We start from the raw sequence: 20,936 nt of genomic DNA, 5'->3' as shown, positions 1-20,936 counted from the left end.
CTTTGGTAGCATTGTTGGGATATCATCTTCTGAGGGCATTGATGTTGAAATGTATACAGTGCTGAGTTACCTCAAGAGGAGGTCAAGTTGAATGAGGCCAACACAATTGTATATCAGGTGGCTATGGAGGAAGGAGATGAGGAGCAAAGTGAAAATCACATGGCTTGGGAACACCCCTTGGAGCCTGTGGTCTTAACAGGGAAGACATGGTGAATGCGTGAGTTTTTTTTAGGGACTTCATTTTTGTGGAAACCAGCAGAGAAGTATACTGAAGGCATAGTCAAGTGAAGAGAGAGTGGGAATTGTCATGTTATCAAACTTTGGTTTTGTCTTTGTATATATAATAACACATTATTAATACTGTTATGTTTTGTTTTTTACTTTTCAAGTCTTGTGATATCACTCTCTTAGGAACCAGAAGATGAAATGGATGAAGTCAAAAGCTCCAGCTGAAATGTCTTTTTTTTTCAACGAGAAATGGAAATAAGAGAGTGTGCATAGTGTGATTATAGAATAGAGGCCATAAGTCTTGGAGTTGTAAACATAGTAATATACTGTAAATGTTAACCACATTAGTCTACGTTAGCTTAATCCTGTAGAGGTTTTTAAGAGGGAGGTGACCGGGGGGAAAGTGGTTGAGGTGAGGCGAATGAGCAGTAAGAAAAGTGAGGGTGGAGTAGAAAGTACTACACTGCTGTTAGAGTTTGAAGGGAATCTTCCTAAATGAGTACATCTAGGATTCATCAGCTTTTATGTTAGGGAGTTTGTGCCAGTGCCGCTTTGGTGCTTTAAGTCAGCACATGGGACATGCAGCTAGCATCTGTAAGGGGCAGAGACATTCTGCGAGGTGTGGGGGACCACATGAATATGGCAAGTGTGGGGTGGAGGCCAAGGTAAGGTGCTGGAATCACACAAGTACTGGTATTTAACCCTTTCTCCGAAAGCTGAGTATCCTCCTTACACATCTGAACAGCCAGTACACCTCTGTTGCGTGACAGAACTTTAGTGATATCTGTTCTTCCTCACTTCATCTGACCTGAACTCGGCCAAAATTCCTCACTCCTCCCCAACTCACGGCTGTCCTGTTGTCTTTTACCAGACTGTGGCCCTTCTCCTTCCAATAGGATCCCTGATGTCTAACAATAACATATTCTGACAGATTGTAAATGTTCTACGTTCCCCTCTCTCCCTCAGTGACATGAGTAAGGAAATTTCATATGTTCAAGTTTAGAAGTCAGAAACCATCAATCAGTCCCCACTTTTGAACATTATATAGACTTGGAAATTACTTATAAATGAACAAAAAATAAAACACGATTAACATGGGGTTGGAAGTAACATGAATATTCCCCAGGACATAGACATTTCTGATATGGGCAGAAAACTTACATTCTTGTTAATGTAACTGCACTGTCCAATTTACCGTAGATATTACAGTGAAATAATACCATGCTATTGTTTGAGGAGAGTGCACAATTATTGTCACGCCCTGGCCGTAGTATTTTGTGTTTTCTTGATTATTTTGGTCAGGCCAGAGTGTGCCATGGGTGATTTATGTGGTTTGTTTTGTCTAGGGGTTTTGTAGTTTATGGGATTGTGTTTAGTATTCTAGGTAAGTCTATGGTTGCCTAGAGTGGTTCTCAATCAGAGGCAGGTGTTTATCGTTGTCTCTGATTGGGAACCATATTTAGGCAGCCATATTCTTTGAGTATTTCGTGGGTGATTGTTCCTGTCTCTGTGTTTGTTGCACCAGATAGGGCTGTTTCGGTTTTTTACGTTTCTTGTTTTTGTATATTGTTCGTATTTTTCATCTTTCATTAAAGATGTATAAAGATAACAGTGCTGCATTTTGGTCCTCCTCTCTTTCACCAGAAGAAAACCGTAACAGAATCACCCACCACAACAGGACCAAGCGGCGTGGTGACAGGCAGCGGCAGCTGGAGCAGTGCAAGGAGGAATGGACATGGGAGGACGTTTTGGACGGCAAGTGTTGCTACACATGGGAGGAGATCCTGGCGGGAAAGGATCGCCTCCCATGGGAACAGGTAGAGGCAGCTAGGAGAGCAGAGGCAGCCGGTGATACGAGGAAACACGGTTGGCAAGGAAGCCCGAGAGTCAGCCCCAAAAATGTATTGGGGGGCACACAGGGAGTATGGCGAAGCCAGGTAGGAGACCTGTGCCAACTTCCTGTGCTTACCGGGGGGCTAGAGAGACCGGGCAGGCACCGTGTTATGCTGTGGAGCGCACGGTGTCCCCAGTGCGGGTGCATAGCCCGGTGCGGTACATACCAGCTCCTCGTATCGGCCGGGCTAGAGTGGGCATCGAGCCAGGTGCCATGAAGCCGGCTCCACGCACCAGTGCGTCTCCTTGGGCCGGCGTACATGGCACCAGCCTTACGCATGGTGTCCCCGGTTCGCCTGCACAGCCCAGCTATTCCACCTCGCCGCACTGGCAGGGCGACCGGGAGCATTCAACCAGGTAAGGTTGGGCAGGCTCAAGAGCTCCAGTACGCCTGCACGGTCCGGTCTATCCAGTACCACCTCCACGCATCAGTCCTCCGGTGGCAGCTCCCCGCACCAAGCTTCCTGTGCGTGTCCTCGGCCCAGTCAGTCTTTCATTAAAGATGTATAAAGATAAATGCAGCGTGGTTTGGTCCTCCTCTCTTTCACCAGAAGAAAACCGTAACAATTATGAACTTGAAAATGTATTAATAAACCAATTAGGCACATTTGGACAGTCTTTGGACAACTTTGCACATGCACTGCTGCCATCTAGTGGCCAAAACTGTGCCTGGGCTGTATAAAACATTATGGCCTTTCTCTTGCATTTCAAAGATGATGGTACCCTATTCTCCTACATTTCTCATTTCCAGAAACTTCAAAGTGTTTCCTTTCAAATGGTGTCAAGAAAATGGATATCCTTGCTTCAAGGTCCTGGGCTACAGGCAGTTAGATTTAGGTATGTCATGTTATGTGAAAATTGAATGAAAAAAAAGAAACTGGAGCAGCAGCACGACCAGGTGGACTGCGGACAGCAAGGAGCCATCAGGCCAGGTAGTCCTGAGGCATGGTCCTAGGGCTCAGGTCCTCAGAGGAAAAAAAGAGAGAATTAGAGAGAGCATACTTAAATTCACACAGGACACCGGATAAGACAGGAAAAATACTCCAGATTGACCCTAGCCCCCCGTGTGGTGATAGAAATATGTAGGAATAGAGGTAACGTTCTAATAGTTCATTTCTATAACCCCATCAAACCTCTCAAATCAGCGCAGTTAGAAGGCAGTGGTTAGAGCATTGTAGTAGTAACCGAAAGGTTGATAGATCGAATCCCTGAGCTGACAAGGTAAGAATCTGTAACCCACTGTTCCTAAGCCGTTATTGTAAATAAGAATTTGTTCTTAACTGACTTGCGTAGTTAAGAATAACAAATAGACAAACATTGGCAGAAGAATGTCCTCACTGAAGAGCTGTCATAGGATGCCACCATTCCAACCGGTCAGTTTGTCAAATTTCTGCCCTTCTAGAGCTGCCCCGGTCAACTGTAAGTGCTGTTATTGTGAAGTGGAAACGTCTAGGAGCAACAATGGCTCAGCCACAAAGTGGTAGGCCACACAAGCTGACAGCATGGGACCGCTGAGGGGTGTAGAGTTTAAAAATTGCAACACTCACTACAGTGTTGCACATCTTCCAAGGAAGGTTATGTCAACACAAGAACTGTTTGTTGGGATCTTCATGAAATGTGTTTCCATGGCCGAGCAGCTGCACACATGCGCAATGCCAAGCGTCTGCTGGAGAGGTGTAAAGTGCGCCACCATTGGACTCCAAATGCATAGTGCCAACTGTAAAGTTTGGTGGAGGAGGAATAGGGGTCTAGGGATGTTTTTCACGGGTCTGGCTAGTCCCCTTAGTTCCAATGAAGGGAAATGTTAATGCTGCAGCTAATAATGACATTCTCGACTATTATGTGCTTAATTGAGTATCTTACATGTGTGATTTAATGAAAGTTTGATTTTTATGTAACTTTTTAAAATTTGCCGCACTGCATTTTCCCTGTTTTTTGCCCAAGTGGGACGCAAACGTCCCCTATCCTAAAGATTAACTCAGAAAGCGTTGAGACCTCGACACCATCTTTTTTTCTGGGCTAAAAGCCCATTTGGTCAAACCTGTGCTCACCAAGTTTCGTCTTCGAAGTCTTTTCCGTTTAGGAGAAATGGCCATGTCCGTTTGGTGATCTTTTGTCCATTTGCAATAAGCAGCCAGTCGCCATCTGGTGGAATTTTCCGGAACAGCGGAAAAATGTCCAAACATGTATTTTATAAAATGGAAACCAAGTGTACGAGAGACTTTATTTGATGACGACCTGAGTCTGTTGGCCTATTTTAATAACACTCGCGGACATCTATTAACCTCTCTGGGATATGTGGGACGCTAGCATCCCACCTGGCCAAAAGCCAGTGAAAATGCAGAGTGCCAAATTCAAATAAATTACTATAAAAATCAAACTTCCATGAAATCCATGTAAGATACCAAATTAAAGCTACACTCCAGCCAACATGTCAGATTTCAAAAACGATGCTATTATCTGAGGATAGCGCCTCCGTAAACAAAGAGAGAAAAGCACATTTCAACCCTGCAGGCGCGACACAAAACGCTGAAATAAAAATATAATTCATGCCTTACCTTTGACAAGCTTCTTTTGTTGACACTCCAATATGTCCCATAAACATCACAAACGGTCCTTTTGTTCAATTAATTCCGTCGATATATATCCAAAATGTGCATTTATTTGGCACGTTTGATCCAGAAAAACACCGGTTCCAACTTGTGCAACGTGACTACAAAATATCTCAAAAGTTAACTGTAAACTTTGCCAAAACATTTCAAATGACTTTTGTAATACAACTTTAGGTTTCTTTTAACGTAAATAATCGATAAAATTGAAGATGGGATGATCTGTGTTCAATACAGGAGGAAAACAAACTGTTGCATGCTTTCAGGTCACGCGCCTCTATCAAACAGTACACTTCAAGTTACCCTCGTTCAAGATGGCCGTACTTCTTCATTACACAAAAGAAAAACCTCAACCAATTTCTAAAGACTGTTGACATCCAGTGGAAGCGATAGGAACTGCATGAAGTTCGCTTAGAAATCTGGATTCCCAATGAAAACACATTGAAAAGAGAGTGACCTCAAAAACTAAATCTGAACTGTTTGTCCTTGGGGTTTCGCCTGCTAAATATGTTTTGTTATACTCACAGACATGATTCAAACAGTTTTAGAAACTTCAGAGTGTTTTCTATCCAAATCTACTAATAATATGCATATCTTCTCTTCTGGGGATGAGTAGCAGGCAGTTGAATTTGGGCATGCATTTCATCCGGATGTGAAAATACTGCACCCTGTCACCAAGAAGTTAACCTCTCTGGTATAAGTTTGAAGCTAGCGTCCCACCTCGACAACAGCCAGTGAAATTGCAGGGCGCCAAATTCAAAACAACAGAAATCCCATAATTAAAATTCCTCAAACATACAAGTATTAGCCACCATTTTAAAGATAAACTACTTGTAAATCCAACCACAGTGTCCAATTTCAAAAAGCCTTTACTGCGAAAGCACACCATGCGATTATGTTAGGTCTGCACCTAGTCACAGAAAACCATACAGCCTTTTTCCAGCCATGGAGAGGGCTCACGAGCCAGAAATAGTGATTAAATGAATCACTAACCTTTGATGATCTTCATCAGATGGCACTCATAGGACTTCATGTTACACAATACATGTATGTTTTGTTCGATAAAGTTCATATTTATATCCAAAAATCTCAGTTTACATTGGCGCTTTATGTTTAGAAATACATTGTCTCAAACAAAGATCCGGTGTTAAACGTAAGAGTAAAGAGTAAAGATACATTTCTCCTTAATCTAATTGCAGTGTCCAATTAACAGTAGCTATTACAGTGACAAAATACCATGCTATTGTTTGAGGAGAGCGTACAACAACAAAACACTTTTATAACAGCAACTGGTTTGATACATTCATCTCTGAAGGTAAATAATGTACTTACATTCAGTAATCTTGCTCTGACTTGTCATACTGAGGGTCCCAGAGATAAAATGTAGCATAGCTGTGTTTGATAAAATAAACGTTTATGTTCAAATGTAGGAACTGGGGTCTACAGTTTGACCCCACTGCTGTCTCTGGCTCTACACCCACCCCGCCCGGCCATCTAGATGTGTGAAAGTTAGAGTATTAACCTAAGTGTGTAAACAAAAAAATGTTATGACCATAGCATTTTTATATGTTCTCTATAGTTAGATGTATCAACTGACCAATTGGAAAACTCCTGGCAGATTTGATACGACATATTGTGCAGTAATGTAATTCTTCACTGGATCAGTCTGAAACTTTGGACACACACTTCTGCACTTCTAACCCTAACCCTAACCCTAAGCCAAAATCTAAATAAGTTACAACTGGACTACTATCTGAAAGTGTGGCCTTTCTCTTGCATTTGGAACAAAAGAAAATCAGATTTTTTTATTTTAGGGGGATGCATGTTTTTGTGTTTGTATTATCTTTTACCAGATCTAATGTGTTATTCTCCTACATTAATTTCACATTTACACAAACTACAAAGTGTTTCCTTTCAAATGCTATCAAGAAAATACATATAGTTGCTTCAGGTCCTGAGCTACAGGCAGTTAGATTTGCGTATGTCATTTTAGGGGAAAATTGAAAAAAAAGGGTCCGATCCTTAATAACAGACTCAAACACAATCACGCAATAGGCTAAATACAGTTAGCTTCACAGCTTCCCCCTGGGAAAGACGACGTATTGTAGCAGCAAAATATGATGTGTTGAGGTGGTGCTTCGGGAGAATAGACAGACAGAATAGATAGGTAGGGAGCAGTGGAGGCTGGTGGGAGGAGCTATAGGAGGACGGGCTCATTGGAATGGCTGGAATGGAATTAATGGAACGGAGTCAAATGTGGTTTCCATATGTTTGATACAGTTGAATGTGACATAAATTAGAATAATAAAAGGAATAATTAAAAAAAGCTAGATGGAATTAAAAAAGTACATTTGCAGAAATATAAAGGGAAGGCTCTCAAACACATTTACTCTACATGACAGAGAAGCATGTCAGTTCTATGTAGCACATTTCTATCTGACCGTTCTGCCATCTGATTACAGCTAACATGCTGTGAATGTGGGCTGTTAATTGCTAATGACTGTCACTTGCTGCCAGTGTGATTGGCTACCAGATAACACCTGGGGAGGGCCACATGCGACATCAATTACTGTGTTCCAGTGGTATAGTTTACAGCTGGGCTGCACTTGGTTGTTGACAGTGGTGGGCCACCTACAGGCCAAAGCTCCCTTTTGATTTGGCATGATGCATGTTTTTGAATGTTTGTAAGTCTTCTGAGCTTTTCTTATGCGGTGTACTTGTTACATCTGGAAATATTAATGAGTTATATATTTTTGTGTTATCTTAGTGTGACATGGATTTTGCTAGCTGTCCCAGTCACTGGTCTGTTCCAGAGTCCTAGTTCCAAGCCCAGTTCACATCCAGGTTAGTGCTACCTAATTCATTTTCTATTTAACCAGGTAGGCCAGTTGAGAACAAGTTCTTATTTAGAACTGCGACCTGACCAAGATCAAGCAAAGCAATGTGACAAAAACAGCAGTTGTACATAAACAAATGTACAGTCAACACAATAGAAAATACGTGTATATATTTATTGTGCAAATGTAGGGAGGTAGGCAATAAATAGGCCATAGAGGTGAAGTAATTACAATTTAGCATGAATAACACTGGCATGATAGATGTGTAGATGATGTGCAAGTAGAAATACTGGGGTGCAAGAGGGTAAGTAATAATATGAGGGTGAGGTAGTTGGGTGTGCTGTTTACAGATTGGCTGTGTACATTGATTGGTAAGCTGCTCTGACAACTGATACTTAAAGTTAGAGGGAGCTGTAAGATTTTTGCAATTTGTTCCAGTCAAGGATTGGAAGGATAGTCAGCCAACAAGAGCGTACAGGTCGCAGTGGTGGGTAGTGTATATGGGGCTTTGGTGACAAAACGGGTGGCACTGTGATCGACTGCATCCAATTTGCTGAGTAGTGTTGGAGGCTATTTTGTAAATGATGTCACTGAAGTCAAGGACTGGAAGGATATTCAGTTTTATGAAGGTATGTTTGGTGGCATGAGTGAAGGAGGCATTGTTGTGAAATAGGAATTTGATTCTAGATTTAACTTTGGATTGGAATTGCTTAATGTGACTCTGGAAGGAGAGTAGTCTAACCTGACACCTAGCTAGTTGTCCACATATTCTAGGTCAGAACTGTTTAGATTAGTGATGCTAGTTGGGAGGGTGCAAGCAGAAATCTGTTGAAGAGCATGCACTTAGTTTTACTAGCAGTTGGAGGCCACGGAAGGAGTGTTGTATGGTGTTGAAGCTCGTTTGGGGGTTTGTTAGCACAGTGTCCAAAGAAGGGCCAGAAGTATACAGAATGGTGTCATCAGTGTAGAGGTGGATTAGAGAATCACCAGCAGCAAGAGCGACATCATTGCTATATACAGAGAAAAGAGTTGTCCTGAGAACTGAACTCTGTGACACCCCCAGAGACTGCAGAGGTCTGGACAACAGTCCCTCTGATTTGACACACTTAACTCTATCTGAGAAGTAGTTTGTGAGGCAGTCATTTGAGAAGCCAGAGCTATTGAGTCTGCCAATAAGAATGCGGTGATTGACAGAGTCGAAAGCCTTGGCCAGGTTGATGAATACGGCCGCACAGTATTGTCTTTTATTGATGGCGGTTATGATATCGTTTAGGACCTTGAGCATGGCTGAGGTGCACCCATGACCAGCTTGGAAACCAGTTTGCATAGTGAAGGGACTGTGGGCTTTGAAATGGTTGGTGATCTGTTTGTTAACTTGGCTTTAGATTTTTTTTTTTTGAAAGGCAGGACCGGATGGATATAGTTCTATAACAGTTTTGGTCGAGTGTCTCCACCTTTTTAAGAGGGGGATGACCGCGGCAGCGTTCCAAACTTTAGGGATCTCATACGATACCAAGGAGGTTGAATAGGGGCAGCAAATATTTTGGCAGATAATTTGAGGTCCATATTGTTTTGCCCAGCTGATTTGTAGCTCTTTCATAATATTGGCTGTCTGGTTTTGGGTGAAGGAGAAGTGGGTGGGTGTTTGGGCAATTTGCTTCAGGGGGTGCTGAGGTGTTGGCCGGCGTAGGGGTTGCCAGGTGGAAAGAATGGCCAGCTGTAGAAAAATGCATATTGAAATGATCAATAATCGTAGCTTTATCAGTGGTGAGTGTTTCCTATCCTCAGTGCAGTGGGCAGCTGGGAGGAGGTGCTCTTATTCTCCATTGACCTTAGTGTCCAAGATCTTTTTGGAGATAGTGCTACAAGAAGCAAATTTTTGTTTGAAAAAGCTAGCCTTAGCGTTTCTAACCGACTGAGTATATTGGTTCCTGACTTCCCTGAAAAGTTGCATATCGCGGGGGCTATGCGACGCTAGCCCCCCCAGTTAAGTCTGGGGTGAGCTAAGGGTTATATCGGGTCTTAGTTCTACATTTTAAGAATGGGGCATGCTTATTTAAGATGGTGAGGAAAGCACTTTTGAAGAGCACCCAGGCATCCTCCACTGACGGGATGAGGTCAATATCCTTCCAGGATACCCGGGCCAGGTCAATTAGAAAGGGCTGCTCGCTGAAGTGTTTGAGGGAGTGTTTGACAGTGAGGGGTTTTTGTTTGACCGTGGACCCACTACGGGTAATGAGGCAGTGATCACTGAGATCCTGGTTGAAGACAGCAGAGGTGTATTTAGAGGGCAAGTTGGTAAGGATTATATCTAAGAGGGTTCCCGTGTTCACGGGTTTGGGGTTGCACCTTGTAGGTTCATTAATAATTTGTGAGATTGAGGGCATCTAGCTTAGATTGTAGGATGGCTGGGATGTTAAGCATGTCCCAGCTAAGGTCACCTAACCATACAAACTCTGAAGATGGATGGGGGGTGATCAATTCACATATAGTTTCCAGGGACCAGCTTCGGGCTGAAGGGGGTCTAACAAGCAGCAACGGTGAGAAACTTGTTTCTGGAAAGGTGTTTTTTTAAGTAGAAGCTTGACTTGTTTGGGCACAGACCTGGATAGCCTGCATAGTTCTGTCATGCTAGCTCTGTAGTAGATTGCAACTCTGCTCTCTTTGGCAGTTCTATCTTGTCGGAAATGTTATAGTTCGGGATGGACATTGGCGGCCTTCCTAAGCCAGGATTCAGACACGGCTAGGACGTACGGGTTGGCGGAGTGTGCTAAAGCAGTGAATAAATCAACTTGAGGCTTCTAATGTTAACATGCATGAAACAATGCTTTTACGGTTACAGAATTCAACCAATGAGAGCGCCTGGGGAATGGGAGTGATGCTGGGAGCTGCAGGGCCTTCTTGGTTAACCTCTACATCACCGGAGGAGTAGGATAAAAGTATGGCTGAAGGCCAAAATAACTGGTCGTCTAGTGCATTTGGAACAGAGTAAAAGGAACAGATTTCTAGGTGTGGTAGAATAGATTCAAGGCATAATGTACCGACAAGGGTGTGGTAGGATGCGAGTACAGTGGAGGTAAGCCTAGTCATTGAGTGACGATGAGAGGTTTTGTCTCTAGATGCTCCTTTTAAGCCAGGTGAGGTCACTGCATGTGTGGGGGGTGGAACAAAAGGGGTAGCTAAGGCATATTGAGCAGGGCTGGAGGCTCTCCAGTGAAAAAAGACTAACCAAAACAGCAGTAGACAAGCCATCTTGAAAATAGGGAGAGGTATGTGTAGCCGAGTGATCGTAGGGTCCAGTGAGTAACTAGGTGACCTGGAGGCATGGCAATTTCAGACAGCTAGCAGATGGGCCTCGGATGTCGCAACGGGAGAGTCTGAAGTAACCCCCTCGGACAGTTACATCGGCAGACCAGTCGTGATGGATCGGCGGGGCTCCGTGTCGGCAGCAAATGGTCCAAGTCAATTGGCAAAATGTATTGAACCCCAGGAATTGTCTGGATCTCTTCGGCTAGCCGGGAGATGGGGCCTAGCTCGAGGCTAAGTGTCGCTTGCTTCAGGACAGACGTTAGCCAAGAGTAGCCACTCGGATAGCAGCTAGCTAGCTGCGATGATCCAGAGTAAAAGTTCAGAGCTTGCAGTAGGAATCCGTAGATGTAGTAGAGAAAAAGCAGTCTGATATGCTCTGGTTTGATATCGAAGATGTCTGAGTCAATGGTGATGACCGCTAGCAGTGGCTAACTGACTACTAGCCGTTATCTGGCTAGCTTCTGAACGGGGTTCCAGTTCTCATGTATAAAAAAAATATTAGATCCATACCACATTGGGTGAGATGGGTTGCAGGAGAGCATGTTCAGTCTGTAGATTGAGATTAAAAATATATGCGAAGAAAAAATGAGACAAGACAAAGAACATATCTGACTGCTACCCCAAATGATCTAAGTTGTTTAATTTTTGCCTGTAGTGCATCTGTACCTACTTAACACTGATCAATATGACTTACTGGCACCTTCTCTCCAAACAGATGGTGGTTTGAGGTCTGAGTGCCTTTGGAATATCATGAGGCTAACATTGGACGAAGCTCTGGCTGTGGGGAGCCAGCTAGAAATTGCTGTCATCAGTGAGTAGATTCTCCATGTTTATGTGAACGTTACTCTCAAATCTGCTCTGCTCTTATCCACCACTGTGCTTTCAGATGGCACTGAAATTATACCGTTGTCGCCCACCTTGGCTGCCCAGTGTGGATACAGCATGGACTCTGACCCTTGGGGGAACACAAAAGTCTTTGTGTCCTTGTTGGGCTGTTATGTTGACAACCAGGTAATCTTAAAGGGACATTGAAGTTCACAAATGACAACTTGAGGGTGTTTCTTGATCTGGTTACCTGGTGTCTGTTAACTCCTCGAATCACTAATGCGTATTCATTTAGGGAAAATGTCAAAAGCTCTTGCAGCACTACCAGCGTTCTAGGTATTCAACCCCTGTTTCAGCCAGTTTATGTTTAGTGCATAATGAACTTGACCCAGTACTACATTTGTTCCCATAGGCGGATGAGACATTTAACCTTGGCCTGCGATTCCAAATGTATGGCGATGGCCTGTCAAAGAAGATCCAGCATGACGTGACCGAGACATGCAGCTACTCCCGCTGGGCGTCCCGGGAAATTCTCTGTGACAGGAACTACATGGAGGTGAGGCAATCCTGATCATCCCTAGATTTTCAGGTGGCCATATCAATACATGGCTTTACAGTACATTTGGATTGGGGGGTGCTGGCAGGCAATGGTTTGGTTTAGAATTTACTGAGCATGCTTTGGTGACTTGCTCTGTCCCTTAGGTGTCAACCCTCATGGTCACTCCAGAAGTCCCAGTCACCATGGATGGCCAGAAAGTTCAAGAGACCTGGCAGGATGCCATCCCTGACGTATGTCTCATGAATAGATTTAGTTTGTATACAGCTGGCAAGAATGACTTGTCTGAACTGAGTTGCTATTTTCCCTTGATAGGCCGTTGCGCCAAACAGCATCTGGAAGATGACATTTCACACCCCTGACTCGAAGGTCATGGTGCTGAAGGATGCTCACCGAGCTGGCTACGGTGCAATGACTACCCCAACAAGACTGGTGTTGCGAAGCCCCTACAACATGCCGGAGACCTACGCTGAAGAAGTGAGCCTCTGCCCAAGCATCTTCTGCATCCTGGTGTATCACTTCCCTGTTAGCATGGCAGACATTTATTGGCTAGAATATGCCTGTCATGTAGAAGGATCATTTTCCTTCTCTCCCCAGGTGGCAGGAGTTCCCATGGAGGTCTTCAGTGTGTCCACTTACTACAAGCAGGTTCGCAGGCTGGCCATCATAGTTTCGGCTGCTGCCTGTCCTACAGGTATGTGTATATGTTGTTTAAATGGGACTCTCACTATGTTTTCATTCCTGCTTGGAGTACTGCTGTAGCATAGGGGTTTTGTCCCAGCTTCATTTATCACACCTGACTAAACTGATTGGTGAACTCCCTGGATTAGCAGTATTGGCAGGTTAGCCACTTAGCTGGGGCTACTTAGCATTGAGGATCACTAATCAATGTGCCTATGGAACTGCTCATTTGCTTCCTCTGCAGGTGGCTTGGTCTTCACTGATGAGGTGATCACCTGGTACGTGCCTCGCCGCATCCCCCCGCTGATCTCTAGCGCCTTCAAGATCCTGGAGACTCACATGGGCATCGATGGCCAGAGGTTGGACAAAACCATGATGGCCATCAGACGCTACAAGCTGTCAATCACAGAGTCCCATGTTGTCATTGAGCTTCCTGTGGGGTCACCTGATGGCTACTACAAGGTCTGACATGACTTACATTTTCATTACGGCACAACTAATAATTTTCAATGGTTCATTAGCATTTTGGACTAGTCCCTTTCAGTCAATTTTCATCTGTTTGGTGCCCATTGAACACAACCCTCTTAAGATGACATTATTTACCTGATTTGTAATTACTTCATTCTGAGTGCAGAGTCACGCCCCAGATTATTCATACCACATAACCTACACTGTTGAACCCATGCTTGAGTTGCTGTGGAGGGCAGAAGACACACGGGCTGACACGCGATATAAAGTCCTCTTTCCCATCACTACCCCTCTGATGCCCAGACCTCCACATGTTACTGAAAGTGAGTCTACTTCACTTGTAGTAAAGGCAGGCTGTATAGTGCTAAACTGTTTCCCAATGTCTAGTTTAAATGGGTGCTAGTCCAAGTAGGAAGTCATAGCTTGCTGGTCCCGAATACAAAAATGATGACACTGATGTAGAATATGGCATGTTGGCTCTAATTCAATTACTCTCTGCAATGTTTTGTGCATTAACACACCCCATTAAACGTAGCTGTTTAACCCATGTTGGCCTCTACCCGTTGTCTTCTAGGCATAGTTCCTGAGCAGAAGGTGTTCAACGTCCTCTTAGGGACCTTCCTCCATGATGTGTCGCTGCTGAACATTACTTTCACTACTGGGGTGCTGACTGTCACGGAGTGCAATGCCAGAGGTTTTGACTTTCAGGAGCACCGCTTCGCCAACAGCTCAAAGACCTTCTCGCTACAAGTGCCCTTCTCAGATGAAGTTGTCCTGAAACATGTAGGTCCCTTTGGTCAAATCGATTGTAGAATGTTGTAAATATATTTATGCCAGTATAAATCTCGTAAAGTAACATTTTGGGATTTTCAGTTTAGAGTACTTGAACAGATGACATGCAGAACACTACCAACATGTAATGCTCTTTTTTTTTAAACTTCCACAATCTGCAGAACCCTAATCCCTTGACAACTGTCTACTTCCTCCCTCTGGTCTTCGGTCTGCTCATCCTGCCTGAACAAATCCCATTCCCCCACCCTGCAGAGCTGGAGGCCTCCCTGGAAGATGTTGGTAAGGCCACTTGGGTTAAATCTCCTCTAGCTCCCTTCAGTAGAATGACTCAAGGATGTTGGGCATCATATTGCATGCACCCAGCCAGGTGCTTCAGATCAACTAAAGGATTCGATTATTTGTCATGACAGAACTGAATTTAAGCTTTACCCCTTTAGTTCTTCCCACGACCACTGGATTCTGTGACCAGGACAATTTCTACATTTCTGTCAAATATGGGAGCCAAGGGGATAACTTCCAGATCATGATGCTTCATGCTGGTTCATGGAGGGAGCTAGACACTGAGCTGTATAGTCTCACTGACAACAACACTCACGTCAGTATCGTAGTGCCGTACACCGCTCCTGATACAGTTTTTGAGGTATGAGGTGTCTGCTCATGTTTACTTGTAGCTCTAATACCACTACACTACCCTTGCAAGCCAAACTTGTGTAACAATGGGGATCAGCTAACCTTTTTATTGACCTACCTAATAAGCCAGGGGTTGTTAGACTTTTGCCCCAGTTTCCAGATTTGTACATTTCCACGTTGTCTTAATGTAACATGTTTTGAAGTTTAGCTTACTTGGGGCCAATTAGCAGTGACTGTTCCTGACCATCAGTTTAATCTTGTCCAGCTGCTAAATCGTACTTGCCTGCCCCTGAATGATTGTTTTATATTTTTTAAGACGGTGCAGTCTGACTCTATCAGAGCCAGAGTAGACTTGTTGCTCTTGGAGACCCCTAACATGTGGCAACTCAACGACCTCTCGCTTGCCTGCTACTTCCCCTTGACCATGACTGGTTTGTTTTCAATTTTAAGTCATATGCTTTATACTTGATTAAGACTATTAGAAAGTTAAAGAGCTGATTTAAATATTACAAGAACAGCATGTTGACTTGGGTAAGGGTGCACTACCTTTTCTACACTTGCTTTGTTGAACACTTTGCTTTTATTTCAGAGTGCTACCCCAATGGCACAGTGACTGCACTGGCAGTGAAGGTGGAATCTGTTCGCAACCTAAACCCCAAATACCTGACCTTGAGTGACCAGTCATGTAAACCGGTCTTCAGCAATGACCGCTTTGCCTTCTTCTCCTTCAACCTCAACTCCTGTGGCACCACCAGAACAGTGAGACTGTTTCTGGGCCCATAGTTCTAAAGTGTCTCAGATTAGGAGTGCTGAGCTGTGACCTGGTTTTTAATTGCAGGGGCTATTTGTGCCTATGTTAGCACTCCTGTGCTGACACAGGCCCAGTTGTCTAGACTTTACCTTTCTGTACTGTAAATGACTTGTCTAATACTGTACATGTACTGATAAGTTTGCAGCTCTAATAGGCCTCTCCTCTCTTTGTAGTTCTTCGACAATGTCATGGCGTACGAGAATGAAATCTCCATGCACCACAGCATGGGCAAACATAAAAGTAGGAAAGGTCTAATCAATCCAGACTATCGGTAAGAATGTGCCACTATGTTGTGACCACCCCTCAGTCATATGCATATCCCTCACTGGTTTGACTGCTTCTTTCAGGCACACAGTCTCCTGCTACTACCTGGTCAACGACACTGAGACCATGGCATTCCGTACTAGGCCAAGGAACAGCGACCCCAAGGCTGATCCTGGAGTGGGACAACTAGTGGTCCAAATGAGACTAGCCCAGGGTAAAACTAGACTAGTTTGGGTGCAACCCTGTCCCAATATGGGTGTTCTATTCACTGAATGTTGAGGTTACATTTTTACCTTAAACCTAAACTTAAGTATGCTCAATTTTTCCAACCATAGATGTCTAAATAAATCTTATGGCTGGGGGGGGTGGTTGTTATCCCTATTCCCTGAAAGTGATGTAAAAATATTTTTGATAATTCATCAACATCTAATTAACATCTAACATGGCTACCCTGACTTTTTGCATCCCCCCCCCCCTTAAACTGCTGCTATATCTATGCATCGTCACTTTAATAACTCTACCTACTTGTACATATTACATCAACTAACCGGTGCCCCTGTACATTGACTCTGTACCCATATATAGCCTCGCTGCTCTTTAATTATTTGGTACTTTTATTTATTTTGTAGTTATTTTTAACTGCATTTTAAGTATTTGCAAGGTCTACACCTCTTGGCGCATGTGACAATTCTATTTCTGTTTTCAGAGGTTTCTTATGACTTATTCTACCAAACTGAGGACTACCCAGTGGTGAAGTACTTGCAACAGCCTCTGTATTTTGAAGTGGAGCTGATGTGGTCTACTGACCCTCGGATTGCACTGGTCTTGGAGAACTGCTGGGCAACTCTACATGAGGACAGGACCACTCTACCTAGCTGGGACCTCATTGTGAAACGGTAGCTAGCATGACTTTTGATATACAAACTTTGAGACTTGTCTTGGATAACCAGGATAACCAAGTGACATGATTAGGGTTGCAGTTACTAGGATTTAAACTTGTCTTAATTTCTTGTTGCCAGCAGTTTGCTTGTCTGCACACTGGGCAAAAAAAGTAAACGTCCCATTTTCAGGACCCTGTCTTTCAAAGAATTTGTCAAAATCCAAATAACTTCACAGATCTTCATTGCAAAGGGTTTAAACACTTTCCCCTGCTTGTTCATTGAACCCTAAACCATTAGTGAACATGCACCAGTGGAAGGGTTAAGACGCTTACAAATGTTAGACAATTAAGGTGACCATTATGAAAATGTTGGCCACTAGAGGCCTTTCTACTGACTCTGGAAAAACACCAAAAGAAAGATTCCCAGGGTCCCTGCTCATCTGCGTGAACGTGCCTTAGGCGTGCTGCAAGGAGGCATGAGGACTGCAAACATGGCCAGGGCAATAAATTGCGACGTCCGTACTGTGAGATGCCTAAGACGGCGCTACAGGACAGACAGCTGAACGTCCTCGCAGTGGCAGACCACGTGTAACACCTGCACAGGATTAGTACATCCGACCATCACACCTGCGGGACAGGATGGCAACCACTGCCCGAGTTACACCAAGAAAGCACAATCCCTTCATCAGTGTTCGCAGGAGGCTGAGAGAGGCTGGACTGAGGGCTTGTAGGTCTGTTTTAAGGCAGGTCCTCACCGGCAACAACGTCTCCTATAGGCGCAAACCCACCATCGCTGGATAAGACAGGTCTGGCAAAGGGTGCTCTTCATTGCCGAGTCGCGGTTTTGTCTCACCAGGGGTGATGGTCAGATTTGCGTTTATTGTCACCGGAATGAGCATTACACTGAGGACTGTACTCTGGAGCGGGATAGATTTGGCGGTGGAGGGTCCATCATGGTCTGGGGCGGTGTGTCACAGCATCATCAGACTGAGCTTGTGAGATTGCATACAATGATGTCAATGCTGTGTATTACAGGGAAGACATCCTCCTCCCTCATGTGGTACCCTTCCTGCAGGCTCACCCTGACATGACAATGCCATACTGCTCGTTCTGTGCGTGATTTCCTGCAAGACAGGAATGTCAGTTCTGCCATGGCCAGCAACGAGGACGAATCCCATTGAGAACGTCTGGGACCTGTTGGATCGGCGGGTGAGGGCTAGGGCCCCCCCTTTGTTTAAGGACACGCTATTCCATTTCTGTTAGTCACATGTCTGTGGAACTTGTTCAGTTTGTCTCGGTTGTTGAATCTTATGTTCATACAAATATTTACATGTTAAGTTTGCTGAAAATAAATGCAGTTTTTATATGAACCTGACAACTCACCCTGAATTCTTGCTGCTATATCAATCTCCATTCATTGTGGGGGATGGCCTATGGCTGGCGTGATGTGGATGGGTAGCCAGGCTAAAAATGATTAGAACCCAGGGTCAGTCACTACACACCAAACAGGGAGAGACTACTTTAACTTAACCAAAAAATTGGTGTTCTGCTGCATAACATTTAAAGCAAATGTATTCTCTTTCTCCCCTCAGTTGTGAGAATCTTGATGACCGCTACATAGTCTTCCATCCAGTTGTTGCAGACGCCAGGATTCATATACCCGCTCATGTCAAACGCTTCTCAGTCAAGATGTTCACCTTCACCACGGATGAGACAGTCCTGAAAGAACAGGTAATTTAGACCAGTTGCTCTGAAGGGCCTACGTTCTTTGTGATGCTAGCTTGAGTCATTTAAAAACTATATATTAAAACTGACTCCTCTCCATAGATCTTTGTTCATTGTGATGCAGACCTCTGCGACACCACCAAACCTGATGGCATCTGCTCTGGCCAGTGTGCAAGCCCCCTTTGGAACGCAAAGCCTCTCAAACCAACTGGCTCAAGAAGAGGTATGTTCATAAGTCAACCCCCCCCCACATTAGTACCACATTAGTATGAACTTCGTCCTGTCCTCCTGACCCTTTGTATGATCTTGTTCTAGGTCGCAGAGCTGCAGACATCAGCCAGCATCAGATCTCATCTGGACCTATTCTTCTGTCTGACTCATCCAACTTTGTTTAGAAAATGTAATAAAAGTGTTCCATTTATTTGTTTATGCTTCATTGTACAATTTTAAATAAATTCCGATTGGTTTAGTCAGCACCTTAAGAACTCATTTCTTTCAAACTCTAACGTGGTGCTGAGTAATGAGCTAGCTAGTCCAGGGATAACTTGACAAATGGTGTGCCCCCTCAACAGAGGTTGTTGGGACACTGACACTTGGTCATGGCAGTGAAGCTATTTTTCAATAAAGTAATACAATTGTATTAACATTTTAACTCTGGTTCAACTCTTTCCAACATTTCAGGACCAGTGCTAACACTAACACAATACCTAAATATTCTAATAACTAAGACTTGACATTCTTGGTGACCCGGGTACATGGCATCAAGGCCTTCTCCCATGCACTGTAAGGCTTTGTCTCAAAGTGGTGCACAACAGTATTCCCACTGGAAGTAGGAGGGTTGCCCCTTTCACATTGCCAATGCATCCTGTGACAAACTAACCAGGGGAATGAAGTGTGTACTTTTCCCATTGGCTTCTGACATTATGCCAAATATTTGACAACTTTCTCTTGCAATGTAAATCCCTTGCTACTTAAATTTCCAGGTGTTTTTAAAGGGGCACTGCACCTGTTGACTTTGCTTTTGGGGGGGGGGGGGCTTGCTCCTGCAGAATTGCTGGCAGAAGCCAAATCTGAGTTGGCTTGGTCTCTGGGCAAGTACACACCAGTCAAACCTTGCCTACAGCTGCTTCCTCCTACTCAAACCTGCAGGTTGAGTTCAGTTACTACAGCTGTATGAGATTCTGGAGGAAGCTTTGACTAGGTCAGTAGTGTAATGTAGTTGCTTAATTTTAAACCCTTTTACCTGCCTCTGGACCAGGTCTCTTAGAAGAAGAAAAAAAAGCCAGCAGCAGGTTGGAACAATGAGACAAATCACAACTTTGAATTGGACGGAAAAGCATCCAACAAGTGCTCAGCATATGTGGAAACTCCTTCAAGACTGTTGGAAAAGTCTTTGTCCTGTCGTGTCCCTTGTATATATCGTTTTACATATTTTTCGTCGCATACCCTTTAAAATATTTTGCTAAACCTCCATCTAAATACTCTCCTGCAACCCGCCTCACCCAATGTGGCGTGGATCTGCTTTTTTTTTTCCCCCTAAAGTATTTACTTCGGATCCGGAATCCCTCAACTGAAGCTAGCCAGCTAACTACCAGCTATCAGTCAGCAAACCATTGCCAGCGGTCATCAGCTAACCTTCAGCACGGAAAGCTCTCGTCAGGTCGAACAACTTGACTCTAACCAGAGCATAACGGGCCTGTTATTTTTATCCCCGGATTCCTACCGCAAACTGAACATTTTCATCTGGATCTTCACAACTAGCTAACCGCAATCACGGATGACTACTCCTGACTAGCGTTTCCATCCCAGAGCAAGCACCAATTAGCTTGAAGCTAGCCCGGCCAGGGCTCCTGTGCTACCACCGAAGTATACTCCTGGGCTACAATATCCGGACCCCTTCTACAGCCGGTACGGGGCATGGAACCCCGCAGATCCCCTACGACCGGAATACGGACATAATCTGCCCGAGGACTCCAACAGGCCCCTCAGGCGCGACGCCCGCTGAAGGCCCATTATGCTAACCAGCTAGACCTGCTAGCTACCTAGAGCTACCTGGAACCCTACTAATTCCACGACCGGTCTATCGATGTCACCGCACGAAGAGGCAAAAACAGACTTACCCCCATCGTGACATCCCCCAAAGGCCTGCTATCTGCTTGCTTGCTAACCCGGTCTGCTAACTGCTAGCTTGCCGGGCCCGGTCTGCTAACTGATAGCTTGCCTGCCCGGTCTGCTAACTGCTAGCCCTTGCTAACTGCTTGCTTGCTAACCCGGTCTGCTTGCTAACCCGGCCTGCTAACTGCTAGCTTGCCCCGGTCTACTAACTGCTAGCTGCCTGCCCCGGCATGCTAACTGCTAGCTTACCTGCCCAGTCTGTAACTGCTAGCCCATGCTAACTGCTTGCTTGCTAACCCGGCCTGCTAACTGC

General features: G+C 44.5%; 1 protein-coding gene across 2 annotated transcripts; it reads left to right on the top strand.

The window, feature by feature from the left end:
* The first annotated feature begins 7,255 nt into the window (after positions 1-7,255).
* LOC109866226 (uncharacterized) lies at positions 7,256-18,981 on the top strand. 2 transcript variants are annotated; one of them, XM_020454775.2, is made up of 21 exons: positions 7,256-7,414; positions 7,498-7,574; positions 11,592-11,687; positions 11,763-11,887; positions 12,114-12,257; positions 12,404-12,490; positions 12,573-12,734; positions 12,855-12,951; positions 13,183-13,400; positions 13,573-13,729; positions 13,981-14,189; positions 14,360-14,477; positions 14,636-14,838; positions 15,145-15,259; positions 15,418-15,587; positions 15,813-15,910; positions 15,987-16,117; positions 16,610-16,799; positions 18,376-18,514; positions 18,611-18,731; positions 18,824-18,981. In XM_020454775.2, the coding sequence occupies exons 1-21, from the start codon at positions 7,392-7,394 to the stop codon at positions 18,901-18,903; spliced, it is 2,760 nt and encodes a 919-aa protein (XP_020310364.2). In that variant the 5' UTR covers positions 7,256-7,391; the 3' UTR covers positions 18,904-18,981. The 2 variants fall into 2 exon arrangements, with proteins under 2 accessions (XP_020310364.2, XP_031656757.1); XM_031800897.1 differs by lacking the exons at positions 7,256-7,414; positions 7,498-7,574 and adding an exon at positions 8,083-8,196.
* Positions 18,982-20,936: the final 1,955 nt, after the last annotated feature.

This window comes from Oncorhynchus kisutch, linkage group LG21 (genome assembly GCF_002021735.2).
Source record: "Oncorhynchus kisutch isolate 150728-3 linkage group LG21, Okis_V2, whole genome shotgun sequence".
In the NCBI taxonomy this organism is placed as follows: Eukaryota; Metazoa; Chordata; class Actinopteri; order Salmoniformes; family Salmonidae; genus Oncorhynchus; species Oncorhynchus kisutch.
This window is presented reverse-complemented; position numbering and strand designations above follow the sequence as displayed.